Source organism: Mytilus galloprovincialis, chromosome 6, assembly GCF_965363235.1.
Source record: "Mytilus galloprovincialis chromosome 6, xbMytGall1.hap1.1, whole genome shotgun sequence".
In the NCBI taxonomy this organism is placed as follows: domain Eukaryota; kingdom Metazoa; phylum Mollusca; class Bivalvia; order Mytilida; family Mytilidae; genus Mytilus; species Mytilus galloprovincialis.
In genome coordinates this window covers 2,269,925-2,283,095 of record NC_134843.1, presented here as the reverse complement: position 1 = coordinate 2,283,095, position 13,171 = coordinate 2,269,925, and the positions used below count along the sequence as shown (strand labels likewise).

At 31.7% G+C, this 13,171-nt stretch overlaps 1 protein-coding gene across 1 annotated transcript in view; it reads left to right on the top strand.

Annotated features, from left to right (window-relative positions):
* The window catches only part of LOC143078690 (ubiquitin carboxyl-terminal hydrolase CYLD-like), a 40,866-nt gene extending 30,091 nt beyond the window's left edge, over positions 1 to 10,775 (top strand). The window contains exons 10-13 of the mRNA XM_076253598.1: positions 871 to 979; positions 1,792 to 1,907; positions 3,763 to 4,003; positions 4,957 to 10,775. Coding sequence (XP_076109713.1) covers positions 871 to 979; positions 1,792 to 1,907; positions 3,763 to 4,003; positions 4,957 to 5,147 — 657 coding nt within the window. The 3' untranslated portion in view covers positions 5,148 to 10,775. The remainder of the gene's footprint in view (positions 1 to 870; positions 980 to 1,791; positions 1,908 to 3,762; positions 4,004 to 4,956) is intronic.
* Positions 10,776 to 13,171: the final 2,396 nt, after the last annotated feature.

Here is a 13,171-nt window from a genome sequence, read left to right as displayed (position 1 = left end):
GGCATGACTTTATCAGATGACAATACCAATACTATAATATGGCTTATGCTTAGTTATATACATTAATTCAGTCACGGACCCGCAATATCATGGGTGTGTTCTAGTTTACTTTAAATTTACAGTGATTGGTCATACATAGATAGTTTTATATTTTTTGAAGCAACCTTGATTGGTCAAACAGAGATAGTTTTATTTTTTGAAGTGACCTTGAAAATTAATGGTCATACATATATAGTTTTATTTTTTTGTAGCGACCTTGAATGTTCATACATAGTTTTATTTTTTTAAAGTGACCTTGAATGGTCATGCATATATAGTTTTATTTTTTTGTAGCGACCTTGAATGGTCAAACAGAGATAGTTTTATTTTTTGAAGCGACCTTGAATGGTCATACATATATAGTTTTATTTTTTTGTAGCAACCTTGAATGTTCATACAGAGATAATATTATTTTTTTGAAGTAACCTTGAATGGTCATACATAGATGGTTTTATTTTTTTGAAGCGACCTTGAATGGTCATACATAGATGGTTTTATTTTTTTGAAGCGTCCTTGAATGGTCATACATAGATAGTTTTATTTTTTTGAAGCGACCTTGAATGGTCATACATAGATGGTTTTATTTTTTTGAAGCGACCTTGAATGGTCATACATAGATAGTTTTATTTTTTTGAAGCGACCTTGAATGGTCATACAGAGTGGTTTTTTTTTGTACCAACCTTCACATAGATAGTTTTGTTTTTTTGAAGAGACCTTGAATAGTGATACATAGATAGTTTTATTTTTTTGTACCGACATTCACATAGATAGTTTTGTTTTTTTTGTAGCGACCTTGAATGGTCATACATACATGGTTTTATTCTTTTGTAGCGACCATCTTGTCTCATCATACAGATGCCAAGATTTGGTAAAGATTTTAAGATGTATAAAAGAATAGTCCCCAGTGTAGAATTAGATATTACTGATGTATTAGAAAAAGGTACTTTATTCTTAGTTATCTTCTCTGCATTTAGTTTTCTTTCTTACATATTTATAGCTAAAAATAAAATCACAAATATACTGAACTCAGAAGTAAATTCAAAAAGAAAAGTCCCCAATCAAATGGCAAAATCAAAATATAAACCACATCAAACAAATGGATAACAACTGTCATATGTAGAAAATGGAGGATTAAAACTGGTTTGATAGCTAGGTGAACCTCTCACTTGTATGATAGTCACATAAAATTCCATTATATTGACAACAATGTGTGAACAAAACGAACAGACACTCTTGGTAAAAAAGTGAATAATAGGGGTACAGCAGTTAACATTGTGTTATTATCTTAATGACTATGAAAAACAAACAAATATATTAACAAACATTAATCATGGCAAAATAATACAATGACAGCATATGTCTAAGTACACAGCCATGTCATATGTAAGAAAGAAACACAAACTTACATGGCTTTATAGAAGGAGACTCATTCATCCAATATGTAATAAAACATTCTTCTTTAAAATGAAACTCTCAGAACTTCTCCTAGAATATCATGATGGAGAAACAAAAGCATCTGCTAGAGTTGTATATTCTAAGATAACGACAAAAACACAACTATAAAGTCAAAATTTTAACAAATGAAAATATAGATTTTTTTTTTATTAATTTCACTAGACATGCTTAAGCTTCTGTCTTAAATTATTTTTACTCTGACAAGATTGAACCTGGCCTAATGTGACATTATTTATTCCGCACATTTTTATTAATACCTTCAGAAATTTGAAAATGAGAGTGCTGTTTTATTTTTAGCTCCTCGAGAGTGTAATATATGTGGAGATTTAGCGTGTTTTGAATGCAGAGAATGTTATAATACCCATGGTGATGGTCTGAATACCATAGCTTTCTGTAAACCATGTAAAGATAGGGTAGGTCTGAATACCATAGCTTTCTGTAAACCATGTAAAGATAAGGTAGGTCTGAATACCATAGCTTTCTGTAAACCTTGTAAAGACAGGGTAGGTATGAATACCATAGCTTTCTGTTAACCATGTAAAGATAGGGTAGGTTTGAATACCATAGCTTTCTGTAAACCATGTAAAGATAAGGTAGGTTTGAATACCATAGCTTTCTGTAAACCTTGTAAAGATAGGGTAGGTTTGAATACCATAGCTTTCTGTAAACCATGTAAAGATAAGGTAGGTTTGAATACCATAGCTTTCTGTAAACCTTGTAAAGATAGGGTAGGTCTGAATACAATAGCTTTCTGTAAACCTTGTAAAGATAGGGTAGGTCTGAATACCATAGCTTTCTGTAAACCATGTAAAGATAGGGTAGGTTTGAATACCATAGCTTTCTGTAAACCTTGTAAAGATAGGATAGGTTTGAATACCATAGCTTTCTGTAAACCTTGTAAAGATAGGGTAGGTTTGAATACCATAGATTTCTGTAAACCTTGTAAAGATAAGGTAGGTCTGAATACCATAGCTTTCTGTAAACCTTGTAAAGACAGGGTAGGTATGAATACCATAGCTTTCTGTTAACCATGTAAAGATAGGGTAGGTTTGAATACCATAGCTTTCTGTAAACCATGTAAAGATAAGGTAGGTTTGAATACCATAGCTTTCTGTAAACCTTGTAAAGATGGGTAGGTTTGAATACCATAGCTTTCTGTAAACCATGTAAAGATAAGGTAGGTTTGAATACCATAGCTTTCTGTAAACCTTGTAAAGATAGGATAGGTTTGAATACCATAGCTTTCTGTAAACCTTGTAAAGATAGGGTAGGTTTGAATACCATAGATTTCTGTAAACCTTGTAAAGATAGGGTAGGTTTGAATACCATAGCTTTCTGTAAACCTTGTAAAGATAGGGTAGGTTTGAATACCATTGCTTTCTGTAAACCTTGTAAAGATAGGGTAGGTTAAGATACACTGAGTTATATTATTATAATTATTTTATCTGCAGACTTATGTACATATTTTTTGTGTCCCAGGTATTCCCCTTTTCTTGATAAAATCGAGAACAGAAATGAACCAAACCAGACCAAAGAGCAGAAATTAGACAAAGGCCACCAATGGGTCTTCAATACAACGAGAAAATCCCACAACCAGAGGTGGGCTTCAGCTGGCCCAATAATCATAATAAATCATAATTTGAAGAAAATTCATAGAATCTTTTCTGTATAATACCATGGTGCAATCCTTATTTCTAATTCTGGTCCATATTATTTTTAGGGTTTCCCTAACCACAGCATAGGCTTACCATTTCTTTATTGAAGTGGACTCATTTTGTATCCTCAACTCCTCTAACTACAATTTTTATAGAAACTTTTGTACAATCTTAAATTATATTATAATGCTTTTATACACATTTTAAACTGTCGTTTATTCAAAATTATGGGGGGTTTCTAACAAAAAGCATGGCCATTTATGTATACATGTATTGAGTTTAACTATTTGGTATCAGCACCCTAAGAACATTAATTTTGTGACTCCTCCCAAACACCTTTCTACAATTTATTGAAACATTTTCACAATTTTAATCATATGATCTTTTGTGCACCTTCTATTTTGGTTCTTAAAGACTTATTCTGGAGTTAATTAACAGAAAATGATATCCTGCAAACTATTGTTTCTACTCTGACAAGGACTCTGATTTATGTTTTCTTGTAACAATTGAAATATTTCTACAACCACTTTAAAAATTAAACATAAAACTCTGATTTAATATGTAACTATTCTAAAATCTAAATAAAATTTGATATAAAACAAATGTATTGTAGAATCATTTACACAAATTACGAGCACGGCATCAACCCCAGAAAATATGTGTTCCTGAAGAATACTTAGAGTATCATAGTCATCAGAAAAACATTACGGGACAAAATCCATCAATTAGTCGTGACAAAATGGAACTGTTTGCTGTTGTTTGTATACAAACCAGTCATTATGTGTCATTCGTCAAATGTGGACCGGGAAAAGATGCACCCTGGGTATTCTTTGATTCCATGGCTGATAGAATGGGTAAGATATTTAAAACAGATTATATTTAAGGTTTTTCTGTAAGTGGGGTGAGGTATTTTTTGGCAGGATTTGTGATGTGATTTTGACAACCTTAATAATTTTGTTACAAGAAAAACATTTTAGTCTGGAATGCTTCAGATTGTTAATAACTTTTGGAGAAAATAAAACTGAATTTTTTAAGTGTGGTGTCCTTCCATTTGTGCCAAATAATTACAACCAAGTAAGAATTCTATCATTCAAGTTAAAGGTGGGGAAAAAAAGTTTTTATAAGGTTTTTAAAAGAGAAAAAAATTTCAGAGAAAGCACATGTTTTGCAAACTTGGCAGTAAACATTTCCCCACAAATCTTATCCTTTTATCACTATGGGGAAAGAATCAAGAGTTCTAATTGATAAGGAAAGGTTTGAACAAATGATCAAAGGAGAAATTAAGTGGGAAAGCAGAGAATCTAATATTGACATGATGCAAAGACCAATAGTTGAAATTTAGTAAAATATCTCAAAAGGTTTATTTTTGAGCAATGTTCAAGCTAATTTATTTTTGATTGAGTAACCATTAAGCTTGGGGCCTTGGGCCTGAGTGGTCAAAGTAGTAAAACTACTGTCTCACCAGTCTGTCAACAATGAGGTTATGACTTCGAATCCTGCACAGGGCAGGTGCACTCCACTCTAATCTTAATTGGCATAAACGCCACTTTGCAAAGAATTCCCATCAAATCAGTGCTAGGGACTGTCTTAAACTTGCAGTGAGATGAATGTTTTATTTTTATTGCTCCATGTTGTAGGCATCACTGTCATTTAAAGAAGATGACAGAACAGCTTCCTCAACAAATAAAAACTGATATAGCACAATTGTAAGAAACATTAACACTGATCAATCAATCTATCAATCATTTCAGGTTTCTTAATTCCATCAGTGTGAGAAAATAATGGCTAATAATGTTTTTCTTTACAGGAGAACAAAGTGGCTACAACATTCCAGAGGTCCAGTTTTGTCCTGATTTAAATAAGTGGTTGTCACCTGAATACAACAAAGAGATAATAAAACGTGAAGACGACAAAGATTTACCTGAGAACATCAAGCGTCTGTTATGTGATGCCTACATGTGCATGTATCAATATAGTGATGTAGCCATGTTTAAATAATGGCGGGAAAATATCTCACATTTTCTTCTTCACAGATATTTAGAAAACTGTCCAAAAGTCAAAGAAAATTCAAAATGTTAATTTTTCTTCAGTTTGTAACAATTTTATTTAGACTTTGAAAAGGAAAATCTTGAAAGATACTCACTCCTCTATGACATTTAAACTTATAAAGCTTTAATAAGGAATGAAAGAAAAATTGAGTAAAACTTATGTTATAAGTAATTTGTATAACCTGGAGTATTTTCCAAAAAATTGTTCAGTCTTTCAAATTTAACACAATCAATCATTCCGACAGCTTAATCTAAAGCTGTCAAACATTGATAAGTTAATATGAAGGTGAAGACACACCCATAGCCATGGGGGTTTGAGAGGTTTGCACTACCCCCTTTAAAACAAATCAGCACTTTTAAAGTCCACATTCTGTTTGAATTGTAACTGTTAAAGTTGAGTATGATTGTATTGAACTCCCCTTGGAAATTCCTGGCTATTGCCTGGAAGCTTTATGCTAAAGTCCCCATACCTAACCTGTTTTACTATTGAAATTGATTAGCAAAGTTTTTAAAGGTCAATAAAAAATGTTGCAATAGATTTGGGATGATTTGGTAGACAGCTATGTCTACTCTTGACTGGAATTTATTAATGTAACATTTGTTTAACCTTTTCATTATGAAGTTGAATAGATAATTTAGAATTTTCATACAAGCTTGGACAAAGAATCTGCATAGAACTAATTTACTAAGAACAAACCGTAATTAACACTTACAAGACCGACCCGAACTCACTATTGACAATAATAGGAGGACTGACACAGCCCTGAGGCTTCTATCTGGTTATTACCTATTGTGGATCCTCTATTTACAATATTTTGATGACAGACATAGCCCTTCTATTGGGTTATAATCTATAGTGGAACCTCTAGTGACAATTGTTGGAGAAAAGACACAGTCCTTCAGTTGGGATATCAATACAATCTCTAGTTTAATTCTATTGACAATAATTGAAGGACAGACACAGCCCATCTTTTTTTATAATCTACAGTATAACCTCTATTGATAATAGTTGGAGGACAGACACAGTCCTTGAGTTGGGATATCAATACAATCTAAAGTTTAATCCTATTGACAATATTTGAAGGACAAGCACAGCCCTACTATTTGGTTATAATTATAGTGTCATCTCTATTGACAATTCTTGGAGGACAGACACAATCCTTCAGTTGGGATAAGATATACAGTGTAACCTCTATTCACAATAATTGGAGGACAGACACAGCCCATCTTTTTTGTTATAATCTATAGTGTAACCTCTATTCACAGTAATTGGAAGTAATCTCATATTTTTTATTCTCTTTAAAATAATTTTTAAAGGAAATAAGATTTTTTTACCTCAGCAAATTAAAAGTTTTATTAAAAGGGCATTGTGAACTTAAACAAAATCTTCGCTATATGTATATAACAAAAGGCAATAATGCGTTTTACCAGTAATTGATGATTTTTTTGGTAGTATACAAAATGGCGGTTGATTTAGTGGGTATCGGCTTAGGTTAACCATGAATTTTAATGTTTAACCCAATATTTTTTTCAAAACCACAAAAGGACAAAAACGACATTACAAGGTCACAATTTGAAAGATTTATACTTAGTTTTTGTTGAGCCTGCAACTTTTGTTGCAGAAAGCTCGACATAGGGAAAGTGATCCGGCGGCGGCGACGTTAGCTAACTTCTTAAAAGCTTTATATTTTAGAAGGTGGAAGACCTGAATGCTTCATACTTTGTATATAGATGCCTCATGTTACGAAGTTTCCGTCAGTCACATGTCCAATGTCCTTGACCTGATTTTCATGGTTCAGTGACCACTTGAAAAAAAAAGTTTAGTTTTTTTGTGATGTTGAATTCTCTCTTATTATAAGTAATAGGATAACTGTATTTGATAGGTAGGTACCTTGCAAGGTCCTCATGTCTGTCAGACAGTTTTCACTTGACCTCGACCTCATTTCATGGATCAGTAAACAAGGTTAAGTTTTGGTGGTCAAGTCCATATCTCAGATACTATAAGCAATAGGGCTAGTATATTCGGTGTATGGAAGGACTGTAAGGTGTACATGTCCAACTGGCAGGTGTCATCTGACCTTGACCTCATTTTCATGGTTCAGTGGTTATAGTTAAATTTTTGTGTTTTGGTCTGTTTTTTTCATACTATATGCAATAGGTCTACTATATTTGTTGTATGGAATGATTGTAAGGTGTACATGTCTAGCGGGCAGATGTCATGTGACCTTGACCTCATTTTCATGGTTCAGTGGTCAAAGTTAAGTTTTTGATATTTGGTCTTTTTATCTAATACTATATGCCATAGGTCAACTATATTTGGTGTATGGAAATATTTTATGATCTTTATGTCAGTAGCGCAGGTTTTATTTGACCTTGACCTCATTTTCAAGGTTCATTGCACAGTATTAAGTTTTTGTGTTTTGGTCTATTTTCTTAAACTATAAGTAATAGGTCAACTGTATATGTTGTATAGAGGCATTGTTAGCTGTACATGTCTGCTTGGCATGGTTCATCTGACCTTGACCTCATTTTCAAGGTTCATTGGTCTTTGTTTAGTTATCTTGGTTAATGTTAAGTTTATGTGACAGTTGTAATAAAGCTTTATACTTAGGACTATCAACATAATATCAATGATTAGTATAGAAGGCGAGACATTTCAGCGTGTGCACTCTTGTTACATCAAAATATCAAAAAAGGAATCCTGCATTAGTAAATGTTTATAATGTCAACAGTAGAACATTGTCAAATATTACGACTAAATTGTTTGTCATTGTTCATAATATCAAGTCACATTGATTAATAATTTGGATAGTTTTAAAGAACTGAGATTTCTGCTCTCCTTGAATCCAACATTATCATGTATTGTATTGTTTTATTTTTCACTGAATCCGAATGAATGATTTTGAATTGATGGATATTTGCATAGAACCTTTGATTAAAAGTAGTTGATTTTCGTTGTGTTATCAGCCAAATACCTTACTCCATTTTTTTATCAGTAAGATATAATATAAGCAATATTAGAAAGATCAGTCTTTTAACGTACTATCTATAACCCAATTTTGGACCAAAATTTTTTTTTTTTTATAAAGCAAGAGTTTGATTTAAAGGGTTCAATAAACTTAAAGAAAATTTATTGTATTTTTCTTCACAAGAGTTTATTTTAAACAAGTTCAGTTTTCACAAGGTTCTGTTAAGTTAGGTTTCACTGTAATAGGTTTTAACAGCAGTACAAGATGTATATTTACTGTACTTCCTTTATAAAGTAAGATGTTCTATGTTCTGATTATGACTTTTAATCTATGCAATTTAACAATTTCTCCTTTTTTAATCACACTTTGAGGAATATTTTAGGATAAAAATCCTTTTTTATGAGTCAGAAAATGTATGTGACCTCCATAATTTTCACCTTTATGTTGAAAGACTTATTGAAATTTGTTTGTGTAACATCTCTTGTCTAAGTTAAGTATAATTTTAATTTTTTGTCCCCTAAGTTCTTTCCAGTTAAAGCCAATGGTAAGAATTTAAAATAATGATTTACTGTAAATTCAGCAATTATTGCTTGCATTTATGACTGCAATTTTGTCATTATAGACTTAAATGCGATTTTAATTGTTGCAAATTGAGATGAAAATCCTGTTTAATTCATATAAAAAATCTCAAAATGGGAGTTTAAATTATTGCGATTATAACTCTGTCCCTTTTTTTGCTCTAATAAAAGCATCTAAATAATATCTGAATTTACAGTATTTAGTTTGAACAGGTGAGAAAGCACAAGTATACTGCAAATTAGGGATCTTCTCAGAAGTTCTCATACTAAATAAGTTGCCAGATAAATTAGTCTAATTTAAGATAAAACTTTTGGTTTAAAGAAACATGCATATATTGCTTTTTAGTAGAACAGAAACTTCAATAGTTTTTTTTGTTTTTTTCTTTCATGTACTTGGAAAAATTGTACATGAAAATAGATATTTTACATAATTTGTCTTCTTGATAAATCTGAAGATTACATATTTGGAAAACAAGTATAATATCAAGAAATGCAAAAACCATTTATGAAAATGATGCTTATTTTTTTATTGAAACAAAGTATAAGCTTCAAAATTTTTGTGTAAATCAGTAAACTCAACTGTTTTGAGCATCATGCAAGTACATGAGAACTTCTGAGCTGATCTTTACCAATATTTAACAACAACAAAAATCTGAGTATGTGTATGCAGATCACATGACATTACGCATGTAATCTGAGTATGTCTATGCAGATCACATGACATTGATCATGTGATCTGAGTATGTGTATGCAGATCATTTGACATTACACATGTAATCTGAGTATGTATATGCAAATCACATGACATTGATCATGTGATCTTAGTATGTGTATGAGGATCACATGACATTGCACAGTATGTGTATGATGATCACATGACATTAATCATGTGATCTGAGTATGAAAGTTGATCACATGACAAGTCTAGTATGAGTCTTTCTGTAATGGCAGCTGAATACCAGATTGTATTAAAATACATGTGTTTGTGTGGTGCCTCAGTATTAGAGTGGTCAGATTATGTTATAAATGAAAAGTTGGTTTGACCAAAGAGGGAGTTATAGATTGTTGTTGTTATAGAAATAAACTTGTTTATCAGTGGCCAGTTTCTTATTAGAATCTGTTTTAGATCATGTATTTGCAATTAACTATTCACTTCAACTTGTAAATCAAACACACCTTGAACTGACTTTTTTTTACTTATAAAAAGGCTAGAGGTAGCACATATTCCAGCTAATAGTCTGTTGACCATTTGATTTTCCACTTTACAATGTAAATGTATCATAAAAATATTACTGTTTTTTATTCCACATTTGTTATGCGAATTTGAACAAATATTTATCTCTGGTAAGCCAATAACCTCAAATATTGCTGAAACCTTGTTGTTTTCATCCGTTGGTTTTGTCACTTTTTTCTCTTTGAGAAATGCAATTTTAATTTGTTATACATTAAAAGGAAAAATTCAATTCACAGCCGGAATGAGAATGTATATACAAATGAGATTGTTTGGCATTAATGATATAAGTACAAGTAGACAGAATAGCATACCTTATCAACCTCATATGAACAATGCTACCATCAACTTCAAGAATTTGTAAATGAAATTAATAATTGTCACAAAATTAAAGATTTACAAGTTATTATAATGGCAGTCAATTTCCTTTAATTAAGTTGACTTACACATGACACATCCATTTCATTTACAATTTGAAACTCTCATGCTTACATATTACACTGACAAGCTGTGGTTTGTTTTTTGTAGACTATTTGACAAAATGTTGTTAGAACATTGTATTTTTCTGCTCTGTATAAAGATGTGCGGTGTGTCTTCCATGTTAAAGTTGTGATGTTCGTATTTCTTCAACCCCTTATAGAAATTGTGATTTTTTTTTGCCAATAGAAAATTTGTGATTATTTTCTGCCCAACGACTCTGTATAGATTAGCTTAGATTGGCTGTGTTGTCTGCCTGATTGTTAACTTATTTATAAATACTTGATGTTTATTCTTTTTATAATAAAATGCAATAAATCTTATGATCTCTAGTCATTTAGTTTACAAAAATATGCTATGGGCTTTTTTGAAGGCCATACAGTTACCTATATAGTTGTTAATTGTCTCTTGTGGAGGGTTGTCTCATTTTCAATCAAACCACATCTTCTTTTTTATATGTCAACTTATTAAGAGCCCATACTTTTCAATATGTTATAGATGCTGCAAACTGTATAACTAAATTTCATTAATTCAAAATATTTCAGATTATAGATATAAGATGTGGTATATAAATAAAGGCAACAGTAGTGTAACGAGCTCGCCTTTCGCTACAATTTTGGGTTCAGTGCATTAAGTGTTTCAGTTGCGAGCATGAACCGATATCGTTAATATGGCTAGATGAATCAAGATTTTCTAAGGACAAATGATTTTATTAGCGGTCGGATAGTATCGACTGCTTTAATTATAGTACTAGTAACAAGTCTTAATATACAATGACAAAAACAACTGGTCAGTTCTAACCACAATTCTTGGTATAGTTTAACCACAATTCTTGGTATAGTTTAACCACAATTCTTGGTATAGTTAAACCTCAGTTATTGGTATACTTTAACCATATTTAGTGGGATACTTTAACCGGCACAGTTATTGGTATAGTTATACCACAGTTCCTGGTTATCATTAACCACAATAATTGGGTATCTTTAACCACAATTATGGGTTGTAACCAATGTCTACTAATTAATTATAACTTAATTATAATTGTCATGACTGCCTTCACCAAGGGTTCGTAACGTTCTGTGTATATCGACAGACTGAACACCCAAGTGTAATTTCAGAAGCCTTTTATAGTAGAACTGACCAGTCACGTGATATCATAATACACTCATACAAGGTAAATCAGCAACATAAAGTGTGAAACAAATGTAAACCTGTTTCCTATAGGTAAACAGGTCAACGATAATAATTATTTACATACATACACAAAAGTAAAACAACATTTATATAAACATGGTGCATAAATAGAAAACAATGATAACATGAATAAGTTAATTAACAGGACGTAACAGTAGTATACCGCTGTTCGAAATTCATAAATCGATAGAGAAAAAAACAAATCCGGGTTCCAAACTAAAACTGAGGGAAACCCATCAAATATAAGAGGAGAACAATGACACAACAGAAACATAACATTAAAATGTAACACACACAGAACACCAACGATCTTATCTGTATAAGAAAGCAAGAAACGAGAAACACCTATGAATCATACAACAAACAACATAATTTTATCTCTGGAATGGCTAACACTGTTTTATGTTTTTCCTCTCATGGAATATATCCAGTGGCGTAGCCAGGGTTGAAATGATGTGGATGTTTCGCCGAGCGGAGCGAGGCGAAAATTTTTTTTGACCTTTTTATACAGAAAATTATTTTTTATTTAAGCACATGTACTCCCCAAGAATCCGACACTAGTTAGATTTTTGTTTAAATTCAAAATACCCACCAATTCATATATTTATATTTTCAAGCGAATTTTATTGTTTCCTCGAAACTACCATAATTCAATTCATAAATATTCTATGCAAAAGTTTCCCACCTAATCTTAATCTTATAATCTATATTTGACATATCAAAAACGGACTCCTTTACAGCGGCACTTCTGTATAATTAAGGAACTTCGAAATATAGGAACTGAAGTGACTCCCCTTTCCAGGAACTTGAGTCTACAACCTTGGGTTTTTGATTTTTGATTACTTAGCTAAACGTGTTGCAGGAGACATAAAAATACCGGGCGTCCGACCGTCCGGTCTTGTTATCACTTTCATGTGTACAATTCTTGCCAGATTTAGTGAAACTTATATCATCAGCAATGTCTTTGACACTTTCGGAAATAAGTCGTAATCAAATATTTTTAACTTTGAAATATAAATTGTAATGGAAATCCCATTTCATTTGCTGTGAAGCTTTTATTTCTCTTAAGATATTTAAAATAAAAAAGAAAAAGAAAAAAGTGGTTTTTTTAGTTATTTTCTTTGATAGATAAAATATAACGTCATGCATTAAATGTGTGTGGCGGGGAACATTGGAACTTTGTTCTTTAATTGAAAATAAAATTAGTATTTGAACCTAAATAAAACAGGAATTCATAACACTAGGAATTATCACGATCTATTACAAATCGATTTTTTTATCACGTCGTTGACCATGTCACAAGAAACGATATCAGGATATGGTGTTTTAGTTGTTAGTTGCTATAGTCAAATGAGAAGCCATCACTCCACTAGATTCAATTTCAGATGAAACATGTCCATTGGTCTGTGTATCATCATCCTCTCCGCTTGCCTTAGCCGATGACGTGGACTTTTTTTTACGAACAAAAGTTAACTTGAAACACTATTCTGCGATTGAACTATCTTGTTTACATAAACTAAATTAT